The sequence below is a fragment of the Glossina fuscipes genome, unplaced genomic scaffold, assembly GCF_014805625.2.
Source record: "Glossina fuscipes isolate IAEA_lab_2018 unplaced genomic scaffold, Yale_Gfus_2 1, whole genome shotgun sequence".
Lineage (NCBI taxonomy): Eukaryota > Metazoa > Arthropoda > Insecta > Diptera > Glossinidae > Glossina > Glossina fuscipes.
The window spans coordinates 29,870,500-29,896,123 of record NW_023998415.1 but is presented as its reverse complement, the minus strand read 5'-3'; the positions used below and the strand labels follow the sequence as shown (position 1 = coordinate 29,896,123).

The window sequence follows — 25,624 nt, the reverse complement described above, 5'->3', positions numbered from 1 at the left end:
TTAGTAAATATGTAAAAAATTTTTAGTACAAATTCAATCATTTTCATATCGAAGACTTACGCAATAAAATAAGATTCAAATCGCTCTCGCTAGTATGGGCTTCTTTTGTACGCTATGTTGATAAATATAAGATAATGTGATGATTTAAGTGATTATTCATTTTCTATCTTAATTTCTTCCCCACTCGAAAATTCTAACAACAGGCAATTAATGAACGAACGAATAGACACAAGCGAATATTATTAATCCGATTGAGAAAGACTTTTCATGCTAACGTATATATATATAATTTTATATAATATCGGATTTTTTTTTCTTTTTTTTTTTATACGATGGAAAGTAAATTTTTTGTACCGATACTGTCCAAAGTGAGTATAAAAGAATAGTTTTTTCTCTTGCCTTTGCGAGAAGCAATTTGAAAATGGACAAATTTTAGAATTTGTAGATTTTTATACTATCTTTGATTTATTGTAAAAACGAATTTGGCAAATTAGCAAGTAGGAAAAGTATAGTAAAACGCGGTCCATTCTACGCCTCTCTGCAGTTATCCTTATATCGACTATTCAAAATAGGGCGTCATATGGGAAGTATCCGAAAAAGTCAATTTCAAAAGCGCCTATAGCAAATTTCATTCAAATAAATCAATTAGTGCGACCTCTAAGTTGAACAAAAGGAAACAAAGCGGACAGACGGACAGACGGACAAACAAGCTTTCGAATCATGTTTCTGAATCGACTGTCATAATAAAAGATAGATCTATCGTAAGTCTTTCTGGTTAGTGCATGCACGTCCGCACAAATCTGCCCTTTTAGCACAAGTAGTAACATGGCTTCGAAAAAAGATCGGTCAAAGAGCGGTCGTGAAAAAAGATCAGAGAGATTTTTTCTGGATTCTCTAAAACCGAAAAAATATAAGTGACAGCAAATGATATTTGGAGACCCATACGAAGTAAGAGAAAGCGGAAAAATGAATTTAGTAACAATCCCCTCCCCTCCCTACTTCCCCATTAAAAACATATATTCTCTCTTTTTTGTAATATTGTGTTCAGACGTGATGGGTATGCGTTCTATCATGTGCCGACAATTATGTATATTTGTAAATAGTATAAACCTGAAGCGCTTTTGCACTACCATTGTTAGCGTATATATATATATATATATATATATATATATCAGTAATGAATCAATATATTATGTAGAGAGATGTGTTTGGTTAGTATGCATGCACACACATGTTTATCTAGAGTTGCGTTAATAATTACAATATTTATGTTTAATATTAGCAATAGCATGATATAATTTTACATCTGCATATATTCATATATATATATATATATACATACATACATATACATACTTATATGAGAATTTGTGTGCACATGTATTGTATAAGGATTAGTTAGAGGTATTCAATCGATGCATTTTTTGTTTTGCTTTTTTTATTTATTTATTCATTTTTTTTTAATTTTTTTTTTTTATCTAAGTGTATATGAATGTATCATCAATTCAGTTCAATTCGATTCGTTTTCACCGTCAGAATTTTTTCAGGTATTTATATATATATGTATGTATGTTTGTGTATGTAGTATATATTACTCTTAGTCCATAATTACGTTAAAGTAGTAAAATTGTAGCGGTGAATAAGTAGAAAAAATATATTAAAAAAAAAAAAAACAACCAAAATAGCAAAAGCAAATAAAAAAAAAAATAGAAGAGAATTTGAAGCTAGAGATTTTTATTTTAGAAATCACGGCGTGTTTGTATAAATTTTACCGGCTTTTTTTTTTGTTGTTTTTTTTTTTTTTTATGTTGAAAGCTTAAAAATTCGCAATCTTCACTTTTTAGCGATTCGGAGCGAAGTATTCTGGTTTCTATGTTTGCTTGTTTTTTTTTTTTTTTTGTTTCTCTTATTTGACTAAATTTATAAAATAATTATTCTTTTGTATATAAGCTTATGGTTTTGTTAAAAAAATAACATAAAGGAAAATACGTTAAACGAGACTTAAAATGTAAAGAATTCATTGCTTTTTGTTTGTTTATTTTCTATTTTGCATTTTGCATTTTGCTTTTCCGCAATATTTCTTCTTCACGCTGGTATCGTTTTCTTTCTAAGTTATTCTTAGTCGCTTCTAATTGCCTTCTAGCTTTCGCTTTTAATTTTCATTGGTTGTTACGCCTTCTGGCCATTCTCTGATTTTCGATCGTCGCCATCCTTGACTGAATTGTCACGATGCAGTAGCGAACGATTCTCGTCACTTGAACCGCCAGCATCACCGCTGCAATCATTGCCACTATCAACCGCTTCGCCTTGCAGATTTACGTTAGATGTGAATGTTGTTTCCGAGTCTAAAGAATCATAATTGAAACAGAAGTATGCTCAGTTAACACGTATAGGTGGTACAAAAACCTATACACCTACACACCTATACATTGACATATACAAATTCGTCTTTCTCATACATATTAGCAAATACATATATATATATATATATATATATATATATATATATATATAAAAAGATGTATGTCTACGTATACACATATATATATATATTGTATATATATTCATATATACATAAAATGTATATATGTATATATCTAAAACATTACTATTGTTTATTATGGGATAATATAAGGAATGAAGCAATAACTATGAATGTAAATTAAATAATTAATTTATTATTGCTTTCATTTTTGTGCATAAGAACGAAGTGAAACTTATATATAAAATTATATAATAACAAATTTACAATGAAACACGAGAAATAAAAAATAATAGTCAAATGAAGCTTAAGGAGATTAATATGTAAGCGAAGCTTCTTCGTTCGATATGGGACAAAAAACGCGTCTTCTTGTTTTCATCGGACTATATTGCTTAACACTGCAGTGTAGTGTAGTCTTCCTCAATTGTCACGAGGCATTTTTCGTACTCAAAAAGATTTTCGCCTCCTTAACGCTTTTTTATTCACAAATTTTAAAACTCTTCGAACTCTCCGCTGTTTGCAGCCTCAAACGGCAGTCGTAAGTAAAGTATGTTTTACAGCACTGAAAATTCAAGCATGGTATACTAACTTGATTATAGCGTTTCTTATCATCTAGACTATGTGGTAGTGCATATATATTCGATATTTTCAAAAACAAAGCTAAAGCAAAGCTGCTTTGTTCATCCAACAAAAATCGATTAGGTGAACTGAAGGTGAAAAGCTCTTTCGGTGGCGGACGATAAAACTTCGCTTTCATCGTATCGGCCCCCTACCCTAAAGTGTTGGAAACTTACTTGCTGATGCCTTTAAAATTAAAAAACAGCTACCCTTTGGCGGGATTTCATCAAAATTATGTGAACATACGGTAAACCTAACAAACTAGGTAAGTGTAAGTATCCTATTATGTAACTATATAATAGAAAATCTAGATCCAAGCATTGCATTGGTGAACTATCGTAAGCTGGGTTCAATTTTTCATCAATTATTGCCTCAGTTGGGACAAGAATTGGGACGGGAAAGGTCCTACGTACCTTCAACACTTATGGCATATTAAATATCTTTATTTTATAAAATATACTACGCAAATAAGTTTCGAAATGTTAGAAGTAACAAGGAGAAGACAAGTACACATGAAATTTACATTTATGTATATATAACAGATGTAAGCGTTAATATTAGTGGCAGAAGTGAAAATAAAAAGAGTAAGTGGTTAATGCAAAAATGTGAATGTTTTCTTATTCGATTGTTTGCAAGTGTGTGGAGCAGGAATAATGAAACGAAAAGGTTGGAAAATAAAAGAAACATATTCATACAATACACAATAAAGAAATGATGTACATTATGCAAAGTTCGAAATTGGAGGCGGGCATGCACGAATTTGTTGAAACTGTGTTTTAAATTGCAGCATCGAATATAACTGAGAGGATGTCGTTGTTATTGTTGTTATCGTTGTGATGATGATAGTAGCAGAGATTGAATGGAGAAGATTGTAAAAACAAAAGATTGAATTGACTATGAATTGAGCTGAATCGGGGAATCAGTTATGATTATTTTTAAAAATTACCTAAGCTGCTGTCACGATTAATAGAATCGTAACGGTGGTCGTTGGTTAGTTGAGACGAGGCAGCTGATGATCGGGCGACGACGGGTTTTACTTGACGCAGGGCCTGCTCTTCCGGATAGCGTGGCGTTTGGAATTTGGTTGGTTTTGACGATTGAAGTGTTGCCGGTCCCGAGCGCTGCTGCATCAGCGTACGATGCCTAAGGGGTGGTGGGGATATTGACTTAGCTAATACTGAATGAGGTAATTTGTTCGGTGAGTAATCGCTGCCTGATTCACCCTATAACATATACGTATAAATATATATATATATATATACATATATATATATATTGTTATTTATTGAATGTTATCATTTATGTATATAGAAAATAAGTGCACTTACCATTACGGTGCCATTGTCGGATACACCCGAACCAGACATATTGTCGGCTAAAAGACGTTCACTTTCGGGATCCGTTACAACCCGCGAGATATCCGATTTATTTTTTAGTATTGATTTGGAGCGCCGATGATGTTCCAAGTTGGGTGAAACATCGATCGAGTCTATTGATGAGGAATGTTTGCTTTCAAATTTGGCTAAAATAAAATAAATAAACACCAGCAAGCGAACAATAATATATGGAACACGTATATTACATATGTATGAATACATGAATTTTGTACAATTATATTGATATGTACATAAGAATATCATCACTGCTATCTACATACACGTGTACATGTCAAAAAGCTGTAGATAAAGATACCCTCCAATGAAGTACTTATGTACATGCAAGTAACGTAATGAGTTTGGGAAGCCGTAGATAAGCGAAAGAAAAGTAGAAATGAATCTCATACAAAACATTATACGTATATGTACAACGAGATTCGTAAGTTTTAGTTAAAACCCATTCAAGTGATTAAATGTATTCCTTTTTCTATTTTGATATAACATAACATTACCTTTAGGTCCGATATGTTGTATACCGAACAAATGTTGATTAATTAGTTTGGTGGCAGTGGCTAGACTTTTTCCAGGCATAAAAGATGAACGTTTCTTTTTGCTTCCACAGCTGGCAGGACTACTATCGGCGCCTAAATTTTCGGCAGATAGCTTCGAGTCATCGAAGCGTGCCCGCAGTCTGGGTGTATGACCAGTTGCAGCCCCAACATTGGAAATCGCTGCTGCATAACTTTGCTGAAAACGCGTCTTGCGATGCTTTGGCACAGGATTCTCGTTTAGGCTAATATGACTGCCACGTTCGTGGACATCAAAATTTTGATAGAGATCATCCATAGGACTTAATCCGCCAGCAACCAAACTGCGGAATGATGTATCGCCAGATGCGCTCTTCTTGACATGAGGTCGTATTTGTCCTGATGATGGAGTCGTTGGCAATCCCACTATATAACCCGTATTTGTATTATTTCCCGTCGAATCCTTTTCCAAAGGATTTATATATAAATTGTCCATGTCAATGTCCAGAGCGCACACCTCTTCATTAAAATCTGAAGTAAGATCTCCTTGTGACAGGAATGGATGCGTTTGACAACTAGCATAAGTATCCGAACTATCAACACTAGCTAAATCCGCATTATTGTTATTGTAATTATTATTTAAGTTATTATTACTGAAATTATTTGTGAGGCCCGTTAAACCAATGCTCATACTTAAACTGGCATTCGTTCCCGATGTTATTGATAATGGATGGCTTATGCCTATAGATGTTGAATTGAGATTGTTATTGTAATTGTGATTAAAATTATTATTCGCAGAATTCGAGTTAGTGATGTACTGTGGATAACGCAACGGCGTATCGATTGGCAGCGCTAATGTTGTGGATATTGTAGTACCATACGACGAAGACGTCGAGGATGACTGTGATATTGGCGCAACGCCAGAGGCAGTGTGCAGCAGTGCGGGAGCGCGCAAAACTCCACCATCACTGCCAATGGAATAAATGGCGTCAACATTTGTTGTGCCTGTCGCAACTGAAACACTAAGACCGATCAACTGCTGCTGTTGTATCAAACTGGACATCTGAGTGGTGGGAAGTGGCGGCGTTGTTGGGGCCAGTAAACCAAATGGAAGGCTCGCTGGAATTTGTCGATTAGCAGCTGTACGCAATTCGTAACAGATTGGCCTATGGAAGTCTGAAGTGGGAAGAGCAATAACACCTTCGGCGTCGGTAAACTCCTTAAAATCCTACAAATGAAAAGAAAACGCAGAAATAAAACAAAACAAAAAAAATAAAAATAAAAAATAAAAAAAATAAAAAAAAGAAAAGAAGATTAGAAGAAGAGTTCCGGTTTGTGATTTTGTGATCTTAAAAATTAAGAAATAAGCATAGTCCAGCTTTAGGAAAATGTTGCGTTGATTATGTGAGGTATTTTCACTTTTTTTCAATCCCTGCCACTCTAACGGAATATTTGTGCAATGTATTTATAAATGCGAACGTATATACATTTCATTGCGTTCAGTTACTGATGGACAGGGTATTTATTAGCCTAAAAGCCGACGATAGCGATAATTACAGTGAAACAGCCAGCTTGGATGTTATGTTAAACTCATTAGTATTTATTTGAAAGAGAAAGTTTTCAAAACTTACCTTACATTCACAATCTTAATATTGAGACACGCGCATTTAATGCTCCGTGCAGTACATCTTTACAAATTTCATTTATCGTGAAATTTCAATCTCGATCGACGGCACATGATGGTAAGCGTATTGTAAGAGTTGGCACACTCTCCCCATCACCGATTAACAAAGCTAAATTTAATTTTGCGAATTAAAATTATTCGCAAATTCGTTACATTTGTAGATCAATTTTATAGTGATGTTCGTCTTGAACGAGAAACCGTAATCACTGAATTCACTGAATATGTAACTAAATATATAGATACACTTTAAGGTTAAGCATGGCATTCTTTCACCCATTGGAAGGGCTAAAGGCGATCAACTAGCCGTAATTGAGAAAGCACATATTCATTTAAAACTTTCACGGAATTATATAATAATCCCAGAAGTGTAGTCACTGTACTACACAAACTTCTGTCTATTTCCCTATCGATTATTGGATTTTTTAAGATCACATAAATTTTGTGAAAAAAAAAAATTAAAATATCGCCTTAACAGAAATTCTACTGTTGCTGGCAGCTTTTTTGTTCCCTCGCATGAATGTCACATCAATTACAGATTGACCTTTCATATATGTGATAGGAAGATGCAAGTCTTCCTTTTTTTGAAAAATTCTCTAATTATTCAAGATTTATTGAAAAAGAATTGAACGGAATAGAAAGTTTTGGTAAAGACTGTATATAAGTTGTATTAAGTTTGCGCGGACATGTATATAGTAGCCAAGAGACAGATAGATAGATAGAGAGATAGGTTTAATATTCTGAATCGATTTAAACTTGGCTATCCCTCTGTTCGTCTGATATTCTTATGTTCAACCTATTGACCATAAGTTTTTTTTGGCATTTTCATGAAATTTGGCACACTGACATATTTCAGCGCAAAGTTAGTCATCCCTATTGGATCGATACATTAAAACTTAACCGAAAAATGTATTGAGAGAAGTTTTTTGAATTTGTAGCTTTTCCATGCGACTTGAATTTTCCGCGACTGATGGGATGATGCTCAGTTCGGAATTCCGAATTAGTCAACATTCCAAAGTCGGCGATGATATACTTTTAAGGTCACTATAAAATAACGCAAGGTTATTGGCATTGCTCGAATAAGTGAATGTAAGATTTCTTGACAAAAAAAAAAAAAAAAAAAAACAAAAATCTAACTTACCAGACAGAGATAGAATTACTACACAAATGTTATATTCTCGATATTCCCTAACTTGAACTGAATTCTTTTAAGGAAGGAAAATGGCTTTGAAGGTAGAGTCAATGTATTGAGGGACCGGCGGAAACGAATGTAGTTATCTTGTAAATTTATAATTTATTATCGATAATTTCATATCGATTTTCGCATTCTTTAGCCCATAACTTACAATTTAACAACAATTTTGAAAAATAAGATTTCCTTTTAAACGAAACATGTGTTTAGTAAAAATGTAAATTTGTTTATTTTAATTGTTAAAATAATATTACAAAGAAAGGAAAAAAAAAATAAAAAAAAAGTTAAAAGAAAAGCGAACTTTTCGCTTTACTTTCATTAAAACAATCGTTAATAAAACCACATACACACACACGACTTTTCTGTTTCTATATGCGAGTATATATGTATGCATCTGTAGTTGAACGGTTTAACATATTAAAGAAAATTCAAATTATAATAAATAAGTTTTTAAGCAATTGGGATTTCTCTTATTTAATATACTAATTGCACATAAAATTCTTCAAATAGTTACATAGGTCGCTATAATTTTATAAAATTATTTAAGTATTAATCTATTTAGGGCCGTATGTCTTTTTGTTCGATTTGCGATTTGCGATTTTCATATCGTATACAGGCTTTTATACACGCTATACAAATTAACGAACCGCATTGAAGTAAGCTTTCTTTGGTCACGAAATATGTTATCATAAATCCAAACGCAAATCTTTTTTTATCATGCCGCAGACTACAAGTCGGCTGGCTCCCTGCTTCGTATTCAATATCTAGTAATAGGAAAATTTGAAACCGCAAATTGCATTTGTTTTGTTTTTCTTTTGTTTTTTCTTTTTTGTTTTTTCTTTTTTCCTTAGGGCATAGGTAGTCTTATACATGCCGATATATAACCGAATATCTTACAGTCTCATTTTTATTTATTTTATTTTGATATTCTATTTAAACACTATTCGCTCGTAGTGGGATACATTCGCCATGACATCCTTGCCATTCCTTAAAAATAAACAAAAAAAATAAATAAATAAATAAATAAATAACTAAAAAATCAAAAAAAAAAAAAAAATTAAATTAAAAAACTATAACAACTGCATAAGCAATAGCATAAAAAAATCTTTTAAAAAATAAAAGTTAATTTAAATTCATCGAAAAATCAAATTTACTCTGCAAGCGTAAGAGAGATTTGATATCCATTAAAGTAATAATAAGATAATTTGGATTTATTTAAATAAATTAACGAACAATAATGCATAGAGATAGGTAGGTAGACTTAAATAAATGTTCAAGTGTGAGTAAGTCAAGGGCAATAAGATGCTTACACGTGTGTGTGTATGTTTGTATATATATATATATATATATATATATATATATGTATGTGTTTGTGTTTGTGTATGAATATCGTATTTACATATTTATGCACACATAAGCGAATGTCATACGAAACCTAACCACAAATTTGAAAACGAAAAAAAAAAAAATAGAAAGGAAAACCAAAAAAAAACATATTCTACTGCATTAGCATTGTACGAGGGAGGGAGGGGTCTATTTATGCATTTTACCCATTTTAAAGATAATAGACATCGAGGGTTCCGTTCTCAATCATACGTTTCAAGGCTAAATAATGCTTGGGCGAAGGTGGTGGTCGAGCCAGTTGCTTCATCGTGTAATCTCGTCCATGGAACGTACAAACGCGATCCTGCAAGTTCATAATCATTTTCTCTTCTCATCTCAAAACTCATGTAAATTACGATTGCGCTTGACTTATGGTAAAATCACAGTGCATGTTATTATGCAATAACAAAAAAAAAAAAAAAAAAAAAAAAAAAAAAAAAAAAAAAAAAAAACACAAAATATGAATGACAGCGACGACTTATGTAAATGTCCTAAGTGAAAGAACATAAATACAAAAGCGCAAATAAAGGGCATCTGCATAAGCAAAGCCTTTTGCATCCGTGTATCCCCTGTTCGAAGAATTTTAAAGCATACAACAATGTTACAGTCACAGAATAATATTTTTGTTCTTTTACCTGCCCTGTGTTAGTCAGCTTAGTCGTGTGCTGACTAATGCCTCGCGTATACACCATTATTTTTACTCTTTTTCTAAAATATTGCTATTAGAGGTGTGTTTGTGTTAGCGTTTCTCGTTTCGTTACTCTTTCGTGTGCTTTCATAAATAATTTTCAGCTACTTTTTCTTGTTTGAATATAATGTTTAAGAAAAGGGCGACATTTGCTATCAGAAATACTTTTGAAGCAATATAAATGGGCGTTATAAAATAGGGAGGAAGGAAGGAATACAAGCCGATATTTTTCTTTTTAAAGGAATAGTTTCATCAAACTGTCTTTCGAAAAGTTGATTTTTTCCAATGCATAGTAATAGCGACAGAGGTCATGAAATTATACCGCGAGACATACACCTTGATGGTCGCACGTTTCCAGCTCTTAAGTTTTTGTACTGATAAATATATATATAGCTTGACATACTCCTACAAAACATATCATCAATTGGTTGACGTTGAACATAGTGTGTGAGAAAGTCGTTTAATACTGCGGAGTACAATTTCAATATTCTTTTTTTTTATTGACGCCTTGTAAAATGTATACACTGAACAACATTGTTTTTGTAGCCATCAGCGAAGGGTGGGGAGTATATTCATTTTGTCAAAACGTTTGCAACGGCCTAAAGGAAGCATCGACAAAGTATACATTTTCAGGGTCAATATCAAATTCTACATCGATTTAAGTCGATTTAAGTCCCTCTGTCCGTTTGCGTAATCTCTGTTGTAAACATTGTATTGGGCAGAAAAAGTGGAAGTTCTTATAGGCAGGTTTGTATTGAAAGTGTTCCAAATCGATCAATGGACACAGCATCATGTAAATTGAGAACACTTCTGATTTAAGGAACATAGTTATGTGCATCATATATCAATCGTCTGTTCGTGAAAAGTTGATTGTAGTAAACATTGGTATAGAGAAGTGAAATATAGATTACAAATTTTTTATTGATGAACACAGATCAAGTTTCCAAACAGCCATAATCTGTTCATAATACGCAAAACCAAAAAAAATCTTTCTATTCGATACATATCTAGTTATACAACTATTGCCCTGAATCATAATTTAATCCTATCGATCAAATAATTTGCATGACAGTGAAGACGAACTTCAATGAAAGCTTGATGCTTGATGCGTTCATTGCCTTATGAGTAAATGATATGTTTCGAAAAATCGTGCAATTCAAAAAACGTACAAAAAGTGTTACTTTCTGTTATCGTATATTGTCAGATCACAGATTTTATTCGATGCATCTGTAACATGATATTTTTTATCATTAAGTGTTTCTTAGGTTATCCCTTCCAGTGTACTTAAGCTATATTCAGTTTTTTAAAATCACACATCTAACGAAAGATGGCCGTAATATTTGATCATCATGAAATTTCAAAATGTTGATAACTATGTTGATTTTTTACATATACATATATATATATATTTCCGTAAATTACGTCAAGATCTTACAACTGATCAACTTACGCGCCTACGTACACTCCAACGTAGGTGTATATATTAAAATGCTTGTATATATGTAAAAAAAAAAAAAAAACAAAACATTGGTTTGTACCTTTGATGTGCAGAAACAGCATTCAAATTCCACAGGTACGTCTTGATCAAAATTATCCAAGCGTTGATTTTGTAAATTTTCAAGGGCCACTTGGCGTCGCAACTCAGCCACTTCCTATAAATGCGTGCATTATTTTATCAGGTTTATTGTATTTAATTTCTAATTTTTTTAATTAATTTAATAAATTAATTAATTAATTAATCAAGCATTTCATTTATAGTTGCATCATACTAATAATAATAATAAAAATAATAATAACATTTATTAGAAAAAGATTAAAATTATAAAAAACAACCAGGGCATGGTTTCTCCTTTTAAGTTAAGTAAAGAAAACAAAAAAAAAAAAAAACAAGAAAATTGCGGCAATATATGATGACTGATTTGAAAAATTAGCCCTTGATACAACATGGCAACGAATGTGATGAAAAAGAAGCAATAGTGTTTATATATATATACATATATATATATATATATATATACGGGTAGAAAAAAAAAAAAAAACAAACGGATGCTGTGTCATCGACGCGTAAAAAAAGTAATGTTAGCTATAAGGCGGATAATTTTAACATTCGATGCTTACAGAGCGATATAAATAAATAATACATGTGTGCATGTATGTACTTAAAATGCAACGTTTGCATACACGTACATAAATGTACTTAATGGCGAAATAAGTGAAAAAACAAAGAAAAAAATTATTTTACTAAATGATTTTGAGTTGTACAGTTTTCCATTCCCATACCTTCTGTTTTCTCATCGTATATCGAAGAGTTAGTGTGCAATGAATTTTTCTATTCAGAGAATGATATGTCCTAGGAAACGTAAATGCCTAAGAGCTGACATCTCAAAATTTTGATAGACGATTTTTGTCTTTTTGTATTTTAGTTTTATGGAGATAACCCATCGTCTTAATCAAAAAACCTCTTTCGTCCCGAAAGCGTTGAATATCTTTAGAAGTCGATAATAAAAACGTTTATCTCATTTATTTTATCAGTTTTTGTCGATAGCTTTATAAATATCTAACAATATGGTTGCAGCTTTGACATTGTCAAGTTTTATCTTGATGAATTCAAGCGTATTCGAATGAACATAACTTGGCCTACTCGCTTAACATGTTCTTGGGCGTAAATACTATAGTATAGCGTTGCAAAATGACATAAGTGCTATAGTATTTGAATTTTAAACATCAATTATTTTTATTTCATTATTATATAACTTTAATATATTAATAAAAATTAATTGAAAATTTAGACCTGTATAATCGCATTCATTATGTATATACACACAATATTATGTCTACCTTTACAAAAGATTTTTAATTAGTTTTCAATTTTTACTGTGCGCGAATGTGTTATAAAGATCGAAGAGAATTTAATTAGTAAGACATATATGATTAAGTTAAACGATTGTTTAACAAACAGTTGGAGAAAGGTTTAAATTTCTCATTTGTATGCTACGATTAAGACATCAGTTACAATTAAGTGGACAAGGACTACGTGAGGATTTCGTAGCACTTTTGTAACAAATGTGAGAATAATTTTGGGAGATTGTCTTTAATCTTTGGAGCTAAATGATACTCAAATTCAGCGCAGTAGTCTTCAATAGGATGCAATATCTTAGTGAACCATTTTCTCTTTCTTTGGGATAGGGAAGCATTTCTTCTTTTAAAAATGTGTTGGTTAAGAAATCAATAGCAATGGAGAAAGTTTAGCTTGAGAAGTAAGAGAGCTGGACAGAGAAAGAGAAGAAGAATGAGAGAGAGAGAGAAAGGGAAAAAGAAAGAGAGAGAAAGAGAGAGCTAGCAAAAGAGAGAGATAGAGATAGAGATAGAGAAAGAGAGAGAGAGAGAGAGAGAGAGAGAGAGAGAGAGAGAGAGAGAGAGAGAGAGAGAGAGTTTAGCCTTGCTTAATTAAGTGTCAGTGGCCTTCGGAAGATTCGTTGCCTAAATTCTTCTATGCCAAATTGCATTATATATACGGAACGTGTCAAATGAAATAGCCATTTCCATCAGTCGCCCATGTCGCTAACGCTTAGTATTCGTGACAATTGCTTTTTTGAATTCTAGCTTGTTAATAAAAAATTGAATGCAACATTCCAAAACAGGCTGAAACCAAGAAAATATTAAAAGATAGAAAATTAGAAAAAGGAAACTCTTAACTTTTGTTTTTAATATGTAAGACTTCCGATAAAAGTAGCTGATATTGTACAAACATAAAATAATAATTTATGTAAGTTTAATATAAATAAAGAAAAATTTATTTGGCCTTGTTGGCGTAGGAGGAAGTTTTTTTTTTTTTCACCCACCACCTAAGTTGGTTTATTAGTTCTCATAGGTTTTTCGTAGCCATTTGCTATTTGATAGTCAAGCAGAACTATAGATCGGCATCCTTGTGTATGTTTTCGGTCAACGTAGATAATGGAATTAACCTAGCTATGTCCGTCTAACGGCGGATTAAAATTACAAACACAATCTTCGTGCTTTGTATACAATATTGCCTTTCCCTTGCCCATAATGACAGTCACATTTTATAATTCTTGTACTTAAAAGCAGCATTCCAGTAGATTAATATACCCCCCGTGTACTCTTAGTAAAGCTTATATCACGTGTTTTCTTACCATTGAAACCATTGAAAACATGCTAGAGGTAGATTTCACATAAACATAAATGCAATGCCTCTACGGCAGATACAAATATGCTACTCCATTGATCGAGCTCATAAATTAATATACAAATAATAGATTATGTTAAGCGAAAAATTAGAACACAACCAAGACTAACAACTAATCAAATATATTTCCGAATTTTTGTTACTTGTAGATGCACCCTATAGGTCAAATATAGGAAGAATTTTAGGCCAGGATCGAACTATTAGTAAGATCGTACGAGTGCGAAGGGAAATGTGATCTGTTAATTTTTATATCCATCACCGAAATATGAAGGGTACATTAATTTTGTCAAGATGTTTGCAACGCTCAGAGGAGAGTTTCAGATACCCGACAAACTATAAACATTCCTAATCAGTACTATAGTTTAAATTGATTTAATCATGTCCGTCTGTCCGTTTCTGTAATGCCTCCTGCCCGCAAAATAGAGAATATTGACTTCAAATTTGGCAGTTTTTGCACTTAGGTTGGTATTGAAAATAGGCTAAATCGGTCGAAGGATACACCGACAGAATACTACGTAAGGTAAGAGAGCCTCTGTTTCTCAAAAGGAATAAAAAATTAGTTTTTTCTCATTACTCATAAACTATGGCAGATCTCTATACAAAAATACAAAAAAAAAAAAAAAAAATGCCACGCATAGAGACAAGCTTCAGATGACACATAAAGTATATAAATTCTTGGCCAGTTGCAATTTTGGAATATACTTAATCATGTCCGTCCGTTCGTCTATCCATTTCTTCGCCTGCTCGACTGTATACTATCTGCGGTAAGCATTCTCCCATTAGCGAAGATGAAGAAATTTCCTGCAAATTTCGCAAAAGAATTCGGAACTAACCTAAAGGTTTCAAACGATATGTCTGCGATATCCACGCGTCTATGCGACTTTTGTTTTGGAAATGGGGAAAAATCATCTGCGCCAACTCCATATTATAGAGCACGAAAGTCACGACCGGACATAATTTTCTTCTTTTCTTTTTCTTTTTAACTTTTTTTTAGTATTTTAGGTAAGTCGTTTTTTCATTTCATTTCTTTTAATATGACTTATCTTCCGGAGTATGTAGTGTGTACGTGTAAACATGGTGAGATATCTATCTCAACCTAATGGATATTAATCGGCTAGAGTTATAGCTCTACTGATTCCAACCTTCGCTACAGTTATTTGACTGCAAATATGTTCAAACTGTACTGAGATTTGTAATTGCATTTTATTCGGCTATGCAACACAACGTCCTCTTAAAACCTTTAAATTTTCAAGAGTGATATTCAATATGTTTCATAGTGAGTCGAATATTCCAATGTGACAAAAAAATTCGATTTTTCGAACAATTTCACGGCTTAAAGCGAAGCCAATATTTAACAGTTTATTCACGTTTTTTACAAAACTATATTCTTCTACGTAGTCCAATATTTATCGTATACCCATTCTTGACTGATTGGCTTTAAATTTAATGATATTCTGTTAGGATTCCATCGCTTAAATGGGTTTTATAGGGAATATTTAAAAAAAAAATCCTGTGCGCTTTAGCAGGAAGTATTGTTATGAGGCTACAATTGAAAGTCAGCTAATGGTAGGGCTAAGGAAATGTAAAAGAACAAAGCGTTCATTTTCTTTTGCATATGTACTAATATGTGTAAAAGAATTGATTGGTCTTTTGCAAATAAACTGGAAAAAATAAACTATAATTTCCTACTTATAGGGCACCATTAACGAAAGCGAATATAATTGAATCGATTGCAATACTAAAGAGTTTCACATGAGTTTCTTATTACGTTAAAAATGTTCGTAAGTATTAGTTACGTGTTTTATGAAGAACCTAGCAAGGCTTGTACGCAAGAAGAATGAATAATGTAATTTCAAGTTTTTCAATTAGTTCAATCAACTGATCCGTAAAACAACATAGAAATTATATAAGCTTTTACCTTAACAAGTTTCATCTTTCGCACGAGAGGACATGTTCAAAGTGTAAGGAATTTTATGATTCCTTACTAAATTTATCCTTATAGAGCTAGTGTATCGTCGTTATATATTAATTCCAATTAAGTGTTACCTTACATACTATTGTGGCACATTTATTATAATTCACATATTAGCAGGTGTGTAATACACTCAATTAATATGTCCGCTACTTTAGAACGTTGTTAAGACTAAAAGCCTGTTTGCTTTTAATAGTAACCGATTTCTACAGGTGTGATAATTCCCTCAACTTTCATCTGAAAAATATGGGTATTGTTGAAACCGATCATGGATGGCTCAAGGCTGTCAATAATTTAAAATTTTTTACAAACACGTTAATGTCTGATGTGATCGGTATTTAGTATTCGTACTTCTTCTTATTTCCTATATTCCGCCATCAATCGCAAATCATTCTTCTTTCTTTCTTCGGCTTATTTATTGTTGTATATTAATTGTTCAATGGGTTTCTATACATTAAATTAAATGTTTAACACTGAAAGCACTCTGAAATGACGTTGATTGCAGTACCTCCAATATATGTTTACTGTGTCCGCTAAGGTCTAATCACTTCTGTTTACATCCTTATCTTTGCGTTTCTCTTAACGTTATAACTACAATCTTCAAATTTCACTTAGAAGAATAAAAAAAAAAAAAAAAAAGAAAATATCAAATTTGTTTTTCGTTAAGGGACGATAACCTCTTTGCTCATTGTCTCTTAAGAGTAGGAAAAATGAAAAACAATTGTTTCCTTTAAATATATGCCATATTCATTATAAGCAATAATCGGAATTTATCATTCATATAGCAAATAAAAACACTGAAGTGAACTTCGGCTCACCGTTAAACTCTCAACATTTCCCTGCACTTATTCATACAATGACTTTTCATAACAAGACGTTGTATGGCAAAGGGTCGAAAAAGTGGTTCCATACTTGGTCTAAAACCCCTCAGTGAACCACACTTCATCAAACGGTCTTCAAAATTGCGGTCTGTAGATTGAACACAAGCAAGCAAGGCGGACGGCCTAGTAGACGAACAGATGGAGAGATCAGCTTAAGCTAAGATGTATTCAGAAATGTTGTACGAAAATTCCAGGAAAACTGAAGAATGGACTACAAATTCATCAACAAAATCGGGAAATTAGTGTTCAAAAATTTTCGTATATGTATTAATAGGTTAGGCCAATCAACACAATTCTGTCGAATATTATTTTTTTTCAGAAAAAAACTTAAGGATATGATTAAACAGATTTGCCAGATTTCGGGTATTTTCAAGACCAAGAGGTGACGTGTTTTTTTTGCCTAAGGGCGAACGCTATTGAAAGTGGTTTGGATCGATCGATTTTTTCGAAAAAAATTACAATTTTCAAAATTTCTCAGCAAAAGTGCCTAAGTAGTAATATTTGGGCGTGCTAAATTGATGTGAAAATTATCGACCGGGAGCAATTTTTCATCTCTCTCACATAACGAAGTTCGAAGTTCGTACGACAAAAAAGTTATAACTTTAATGTTTTATGATGAAAATTATATCATAATAGTAATTTAACATAACAAAATTTAACTATACTAAATTTGGGCCATCTCGGCCTATTTGATGGACCCTACGCTAATAAGGTTTTTCATGAAAATTGATCCTTCCTTAGTAGTAATTTGATATAAAAATAAGAATTGTGTTAGGCAATCTGGTGTAGGGTATTGAATGGTTGGCCTTGCCCGACTATAATTTTCTTACTTGTTTTGTAATAATTTATAATTTCATATAAGCTTGTATGTTAAACTCAATAGATTAGCTTTCGAATCGAGTAAAATTTGCAAAAAATTTACGGAAAAATACTTTTGCTTAGGCAGCACTTTACGAACTAAAATATATATGTATATTGGAGTGGCATATGAGTGTGTAATATTGGTGTGAGTTCAATTGATTTGCAGTCACTTTCGCGATTAACAAAAAATATGTAACAGATTTATGGTCATTTGATCTAGGTGGTGGGCATTCAAGCTCCGGCCAGCAGCGGATGCAAGTTTTTCTAAGAGAATAATTCTTGCCTTAAATTTATCGATTACTAAGAAGAAAGCATAGAATATGTTATATAAACATGTTGATATATTTAGATCTGTGCATGGAACGTTTCAAACCAAAAGCAATTGGATAATTATTGCGGCAATTGGGCAATGATAAATTGCACAAACATATTCAAGTTATCAAGCAAAATGTATAATATATATATAAAAAAAGTTTGTGAAGAAAATAATGAACAAAGTTTTACGCATTCAACAAAAAAAAAAAAAAAGTAAGAAGTAAGTAATTTGAAGAATAAGACAGAGAGCATGACCAATTAATATCATTCATAATTTGTTATATGTCTTCTATGGCGAGATTTTCATTCTACAACATAAACAAACACATCTCAGTTTTGCTTTTGTTTCGGAATAACGATTTTGTCCGTATGCAAGTATTTAGTTTAGATAAAATTGGGCATACAATGAATGCACAAGTGTAGCTTTCGCAGTCAATCAATTACTTAATAAATTAATTAATCAATCAATCAATATATAAATATCAGCCTTTAAATATAGAAACTTTCTTAAATTCAAATGAAAGCAAACAAACATTGGGTAAAAACTGAAATAAATTGTAATAATAATAATAAATAATACTAATAATAATAATAATAATAATAAATAAATAATAATAATATTAATAATAATAATAATAGTAATAATAATAGTAATAATAATAAATGATATATAATAATATATAATAATAATAATAATTATAATAATAATAATAATAATGATAAAGAAGAGAATAAGAGAGAGAAAATAGTAATTATACCTCCTTACTCTTTCCCCGTAATATCTATAAAGTTCAAAAGTTGTGTATGTATGAGTTAGAGAGCAAACAGTAATTGTTTTTAAAACTCTATTTGAAACTCATGATCGAGTCGTTATAGAACATTTCACTTAATCTACATGCATACGATCAACATTATCTGACACGTATGCTTGTAGAGAGATTAATGATATCGACTTGGATTTAGCTTTGTTACTATATTTTAAACGTAAAACGAAAATAATGTGCGTATGCATGTGAATTTGTATTTATGTGTATGTATGTATGTATGTATGTATGCATGTGTGTGTGTGTGTGTGTGTGTGTGTGTGTGTGTGTTTTAAAAAATATAAATGAAAATAATGACAACACAAGTACGTTCTTTTGTTTTATTCATTTATTTATTCCATTTTTTTTTTTTTATTTTTTATTATTTTTTTTTCTTTTTAAGCTACGAAGCATATAAACTCAATATTGTCACATCAGTATACGATATTAACAGAGTGAATATTTAGAAGACAATTTTCAAAACCTTGTAACTCATTTTAATATATATATATATATATATATATACGTGTGCATAGATGTTGTATATATAGAACAAAAAGTTTTTCATTCTAGAAATATATTCTGCATCTTTCATACGTTTTCGATATTATGAAAATTACGAAAAAACTTTCGCAGAAGGAATTTGAAAAATTTTTTAATATGAAAGATATACGAAAAGTCTTTCTGTTAGGTAAAGAAATATTTGTTAAATTTATTCATCGAATTCTCAGCACAATTTTCGCTTGACTCCACACTCAAATACATATTTATCGGTATTGCAATATTTCATAAATAATTTACAACAATTCAGTATATCGATTAGCTAAAAATGTTTCCTAATCGCTTGAGAGCATTTTCATCCTACGATATTAAACATTAAAAGTTGACGACAGTAGTAGACACGATCGAGCGATACGAACGATATACTGACATTTTATAAATATTTTCATATATTTGGGTAATCAAAAATTTGTTTATATCCATTACGATGAGATATTTATTATGTGAACTTCTACATAGAGGCAGACAATTCAAAATTTTAAATTTAATAGAAATTTTTACACAATATGGCATAATAATTATGATAAAAATCGGACAACTGTGACTTTTCTTTTGCGTAATGCTAAACACAACTTAAGAGCATTGTTCGATTTGCAAAAGCACGACGATTAGATTCTTAAACATATTCATTCATGTATAGGTGTATAGGACTATTTTGAAAGAATTGATTTGAAGCATATTTAGCGTCAAGTTAATACTATGTGAGATATATATATTTTTTATTTTTATTATACTTTACTTAAATCATTAATTGATTTTCATTCCGAGAAGTTTGAGTCTAAATTTTACTGATAAAATTTTAATACGATATTCGATCGAGCAGATAAAAAACTGCATTAGAAAAGTGATTTTGGTTTTTCTTTTCTTGTGCAAGCAAGAGTTGAGAGCAGTCTTAAAAACAGTGTAGTCACATAATGAACCTTTAAAAAATTCGGATTAACACCTTTGACGAGGTGAGGTTACATTGTAGATTAAAAGCCTACGTATTCAGGGTAATTGTCTTTTGTAGTAGCAGTTTCGTTCATTTTTTATTTTTATTTTCAATTGTTTTTGTTACACTTCGCGTAACTTCGCGTGGTGATAATAAAAAAAGTTGCGTAATTTGTGAACAACAATGAAAAAAAGAAAAGAATGGGAAAAAAGAAACAATCTATTGAATGATTTCTTCACTTTGCTCACGCTTATACCTTTGCGTTTTGCTAAACGATAGTATATAACATTTATGCACAGAATGCTTTTGAATGATTTCTTTTATAGATTATATGTATAAATAAAAATAATTATAATCAACATTTAATATATAATTGAATAAATATGTATGTATGTATATATGTATGTATATCTGTATGTATATATGTATGTATATATGTATGTATATATATATATATGTATGTATATATGTATATATGTGTGTGTGTGTGTATGTACGTGTGTATGTGGATGTATATAAAACAAGACAAATTAACTACATTTTACACAAATTTATTAATAATAATAATAGTACAGATAATAATAGGAAAACGATTCACAATTTGAATATAAGAGAAATATGCGAAAATATTTATAGAATTGTTATGTTACAGGATACACGAGTATATAAGAAGGACGTTAACGAATAATATGTATATGTACGATTAGTACAATAAAAATACAACTATGTACGTAACCAATGCATAAATGAATACATTGGTAAACAAAACAAAATAAGTTGTGACATCTAACGATCGAGTATGAGTGTGTGTATTTATGTTTAACTGTGTACGCTTGTGAGTTTTTATTCATTTTTCTTTTCTTTTCTTTTTACGTTTTATGTTTTCTGTTTTCTGTTTTCTGTTTTTTTTTTTTTTTTTTTTTTATTTTTTAAATATATGTAGCTGGGTGTTTATGGATGGATGCGTGAATACTGTGATTGGCTCCATGTATTTGTGAACGTTAACTAAACGATATGAACAATTTCTTCAGTTCGGCACTTACCCCGGGTTTGATCATCATCTGGATGGGTAGTACTGATGGTGGTGCATTCGCATCAACGGCTTGGGATGTTGCGGTGGCGATTGCATTAGTTTCATCGGGTCCTGTTAGCGGGACGCTTGGGGCACTTGTGGTAATTGCGCTTTCAGCTGATGATGCTATAATTAATAAAGATTTCTTTGTGTCTTCTTCTAACTGTTGCTGCTGTTGCAGTTGCTGTTGTGGGTGCTGTTGCTGCTGCTGTTGTTGAAGAGCTTGTTGTTCGCGTTTGTAGCTCTCCATGGCCATCATTGATGTTTGACGAGCATTCGGATTTTCAAATGAATAAGGTGGGACAGCATCATGATGGTCAGGTACAGATGAACGATGCTATAAATATCGAAGAGAAAAACAGGCAAGAAAACATATAAAAGAAAATATGTAAACATTTCAATAGTAATTAAAAAAATGAAGAAAACAAAAGGAATAAAAAAGAAACAGAAAAGAATAACTTGGTTTTATGTCTACAAAACACATATCTATCACTAAGAGATTAAAAGATTTGCAACAATATTAAAACTAATGTTTACCTAAGATAAAAATTAGAAAATTACATGTCAGAATGAAAGGATTAGAGATCAAAAGGTTATATATTATTAACAAGAACGAGTGTAAAATAGAGAGAAGGAGAGAGAAAGAAAAAAAAAAAGAAAGAAAGATAAAGAGAGACAGCGACATGGATACAGAGTAGAAAAATGTAAAAATATATATACATATATATATATATATATGTATATATATGTATATATATATTTATGTATATATCAAAAAATTATTGTATTAAAATTACTTACATGTAACATGCTGGAGTTTTTCATATTTGAGATATGATCGTAACTTTTATAGCAACCGATGCCTGTGGTGGCCGGATTTCGTCCACTAGTTGATTCGCCTTCCGTGCTATTGCCATCCGTTTGTGATAGATTGTGTCCTGTGGGTGACCGTCGTAGGGCGTTCGTTAAACGATGCCAATTTTTAATGGATCTATTGCGACTTTCGCGCTTTTCTAATGTATTATTTAATTGTGTGTGTTTGTGCGTTTCATGTATTTATTCAATTTTGTTTTAATTTAAAATTTTTTTTGCAATATTCCGATTAATTTTTAATCAGATAATGAAGTTATGATGATAAGGTATATACACACATATATATATGCATATATATATATATATATATATATATATATAACGCATATATTGCGTGTGTGTTGTGTTTGTATGAACAAGTGTGTGTTTATATGGATTTATATATGTGTGCATGTATATATATATGTGTGTGTGTGTGTGTGTGTTTGTTGCGTGTTTATGTAAATGTAGGAAGATGTATTATTGCGGTTAAGAGCACGAGATGTGATAATGCAAATATGTTTTTGTTGTTGTTATTATTATTATTATATATTGTTTGTTTAGTAATGTTGTTGTTGTTATTGTTATCGTTATTGTTTTTTTTTAAATTTTATTATTATTTTTTTTTAATGTAGTGTGTTGTTGGCAATAGTCACCATTACCGGATCGCAAGAAAATTATACATACATTTCGTTTTGTTTGTTAATAATGCATTGAGAAAATAGTCATTTTTTGTTTGTTTGTTTGTTTGTTTGTTTTTTACAGCATCATCATCGAGTTGCATTAAAAATATGTTAATAATAACAATAGTGAAATTATGGAAGAATTATTCATTATCATAAACAATTTTTTTTCGTTTTTTTTTTTTTTTTTTATCCCATCATACAGTGGACGGACATGTTGCACAGTTGATTGGTTACATTCGTTTGTTACGATTGTTTTGTATGTTTACAGAAAATAACATTTGCGATCAATCGTTTTGCGGGCAGCCAGATTTAAAAGCATTGCAGCGTAAAGGAATATGCAAAGTGTGCGCATAAAGAAGTGATGGAGAGAAGAAAAACAAAGTTTTGTGTCTTTGAAAAACCATATCGTATAACCAGGAACTCCTCAATACACAGAATACAACAAACTTACAACATTTAGAGGATTACGTAATATATTCTATATATACGTGTTTCTGCATATATATATTTTATGCATTCCTCTACTAGTAGTAGTAAACACCAGTATTACATACACACTGACAAAACGATTTGAGGAAACGATATACATAGAGATATATATTAAAAGATAGATAGAGATAGAGTGATAGAGCGATAAGCAGAGAGAGAGAGGGAGAGAGAGAGAGAGAGGGGGAGAGAGAGAAAGAGAGAGAGAGAAAGAAAGAAAGAGAGAGAGAGAGAGAGAGTAGGAGACACAAATATGTGTTTTATAACAACAATATAACATTTATACAAAATATTTTGTTATTATTTGACCAAAGAGGGGCGATATGGAGAGGACTTGTAATTTAGCTGATAGCGTCACTAACATAAAATGCTATTGTCGATGAAAATAACTTGCAGAAATTCTAGTCAATGCTTGACTAAATTTACTTTTTATAGATTTTTTGATTTCTTTAAACATGAATACTTTCGGTAGGAAATGAAGTTAAACAACATTATACAACATTACATATTGAGAATTTGCTATTATCAGGATTCAGTGTGTATCGTTTATAAAAAACAAGATTAGAGCTCATTATTGTAATTATTGCAGTTACATGGTGTAGCATACGCTTACAGTGAAATTAAGTGTTTTCCATAACAACATGGACATAAGTGGAAAAATAATTGCAACTTAATAAACAATATTTCAATGATTTTTGATCACAACAATAATAATTTTTCGTAATTTGAAACCTATTCACTGAAATGAACGATTAGCTAAGGAAAAGTGTGAACAATATTATGGCAGCTTATTAAACTTTTATTCAATCGTTAATCGTTTATTAATTTATATATTTTGCATAACGTCAAGGAACAATACCTACCGAAGCTTAAATCTTGACATTGTCAAATCAGACATTTCTCACTGCATTTCGTTTAATTGGACAAAAAAAAAAATTAAAAAGAAAAAAAAATTTTTTTTTTTTTTTGGAGAAGGAAATCGGTTTTGGCCTTTCCTAATAAGGGTACATATCATAACTTCTTTGCACCAATCATCCGACATATGCTCTATATCAATATATGTATGTATGTATGTATGTATGTATGTATGTATGTATGTGCGTACGTATGTATATTGCTTACGTACAGTCACCATTCAATAGTTGTTAAGGTGAAAAGACAAACAGATTAAGCAATTAATTGATTGTAAGGATTTCTATGTTCATTGTAATAACTTCAAGTAAAACTCAGCGACCACCTAATGGTAGATACGCATCTTATATTACAATAATGACAATAATGCAACATTTACATTTACAAAAAAAAAAAAAAAAAAGAAGTTTTTTTAATGTTATGAAAAACATACATAATGTATGGAAAAATTATTGAAAATTAATTCAAATTTTCCTACACAAATATGATGATATGCGATATCTAACTTGAATAGAGTCTTTGATAGCAATGATGAAAATAACTAAATAAATTTACGCTTATATGACAGGTTCGGGCATTGGGTACCTAAAAGTAATAGATAGTTTTGCTTTAGTGATATTCTACGTGAGGAAGTTTTGCCGTCCATTACAATAGAGCGCAATACTATCTATTCACACGGACGACTATGCAATGATACTTCTATGGACGCTCTTTGCGAAGGATGATTAAGTAGCAGAAAACCCCTTTTCCTTTATATTTTCCTTTTTCTTTTGTTTTAAATAAATTTCAATGGAATATTTACATTAAGATATGGCTGCGAAATTAAGATAGGGATCACCATCAAAATGAGTGCAAGATACGATATTGCTTTACTCTTTTAATATATCTTTTCGTAAGCGAAAAGAGAATTGGCAAGATGAGTTTTTAGCGCTGCTGCAGTTGCTTTAAAGCATATTGGATAAGTAAAAGGATTCGCACAGACACGTAGATAAATAAATATTTTATACTGATATTAATTATCTATTGGTGTAAGCATATATAGTCTATATATTATTATTATTATTATTATTATTATTATTATTATTAGTAGCAGTAGTAGTAGTAGTAGTAGTAGTAGTAGTAGTAGTAGTAGTAGTAG

The 25,624-nt window shown here is 31.2% G+C and overlaps 1 protein-coding gene across 14 annotated transcripts in view; it reads right to left on the bottom strand.

The window, feature by feature from the left end:
• Positions 1-1,754: 1,754 nt before the first annotated feature.
• The window catches only part of LOC119644909 (potassium voltage-gated channel protein Shab), a 109,351-nt gene continuing 85,481 nt past the window's right edge, over positions 1,755-25,624 (bottom strand). For 5 of the 14 annotated variants that reach the window (XM_038044636.1, XM_038044642.1, XM_038044640.1 and 2 more), the window contains 8 exons: positions 22,352-22,563; positions 21,522-21,887; positions 18,942-18,965; positions 11,486-11,599; positions 4,989-6,231; positions 4,429-4,622; positions 4,047-4,323; positions 1,755-2,345 (listed from right to left, as the gene is read on the bottom strand). In XM_038044636.1, coding sequence (XP_037900564.1) covers positions 2,170-2,345; positions 4,047-4,323; positions 4,429-4,622; positions 4,989-6,231; positions 11,486-11,599; positions 18,942-18,965; positions 21,522-21,887; positions 22,352-22,563 — 2,606 coding nt within the window. In that variant the 3' untranslated portion in view covers positions 1,755-2,169. Of the gene's footprint in view, positions 2,346-4,046; positions 4,324-4,428; positions 4,623-4,988; positions 6,232-8,662; positions 8,864-9,426; positions 9,564-11,485; positions 11,600-18,941; positions 18,966-21,521; positions 21,888-22,351; positions 22,564-25,624 lie in introns of those variants that run through there. The other 9 variants (XM_038044645.1, XM_038044650.1, XM_038044644.1 and 6 more) reach the window with 8 other exon arrangements.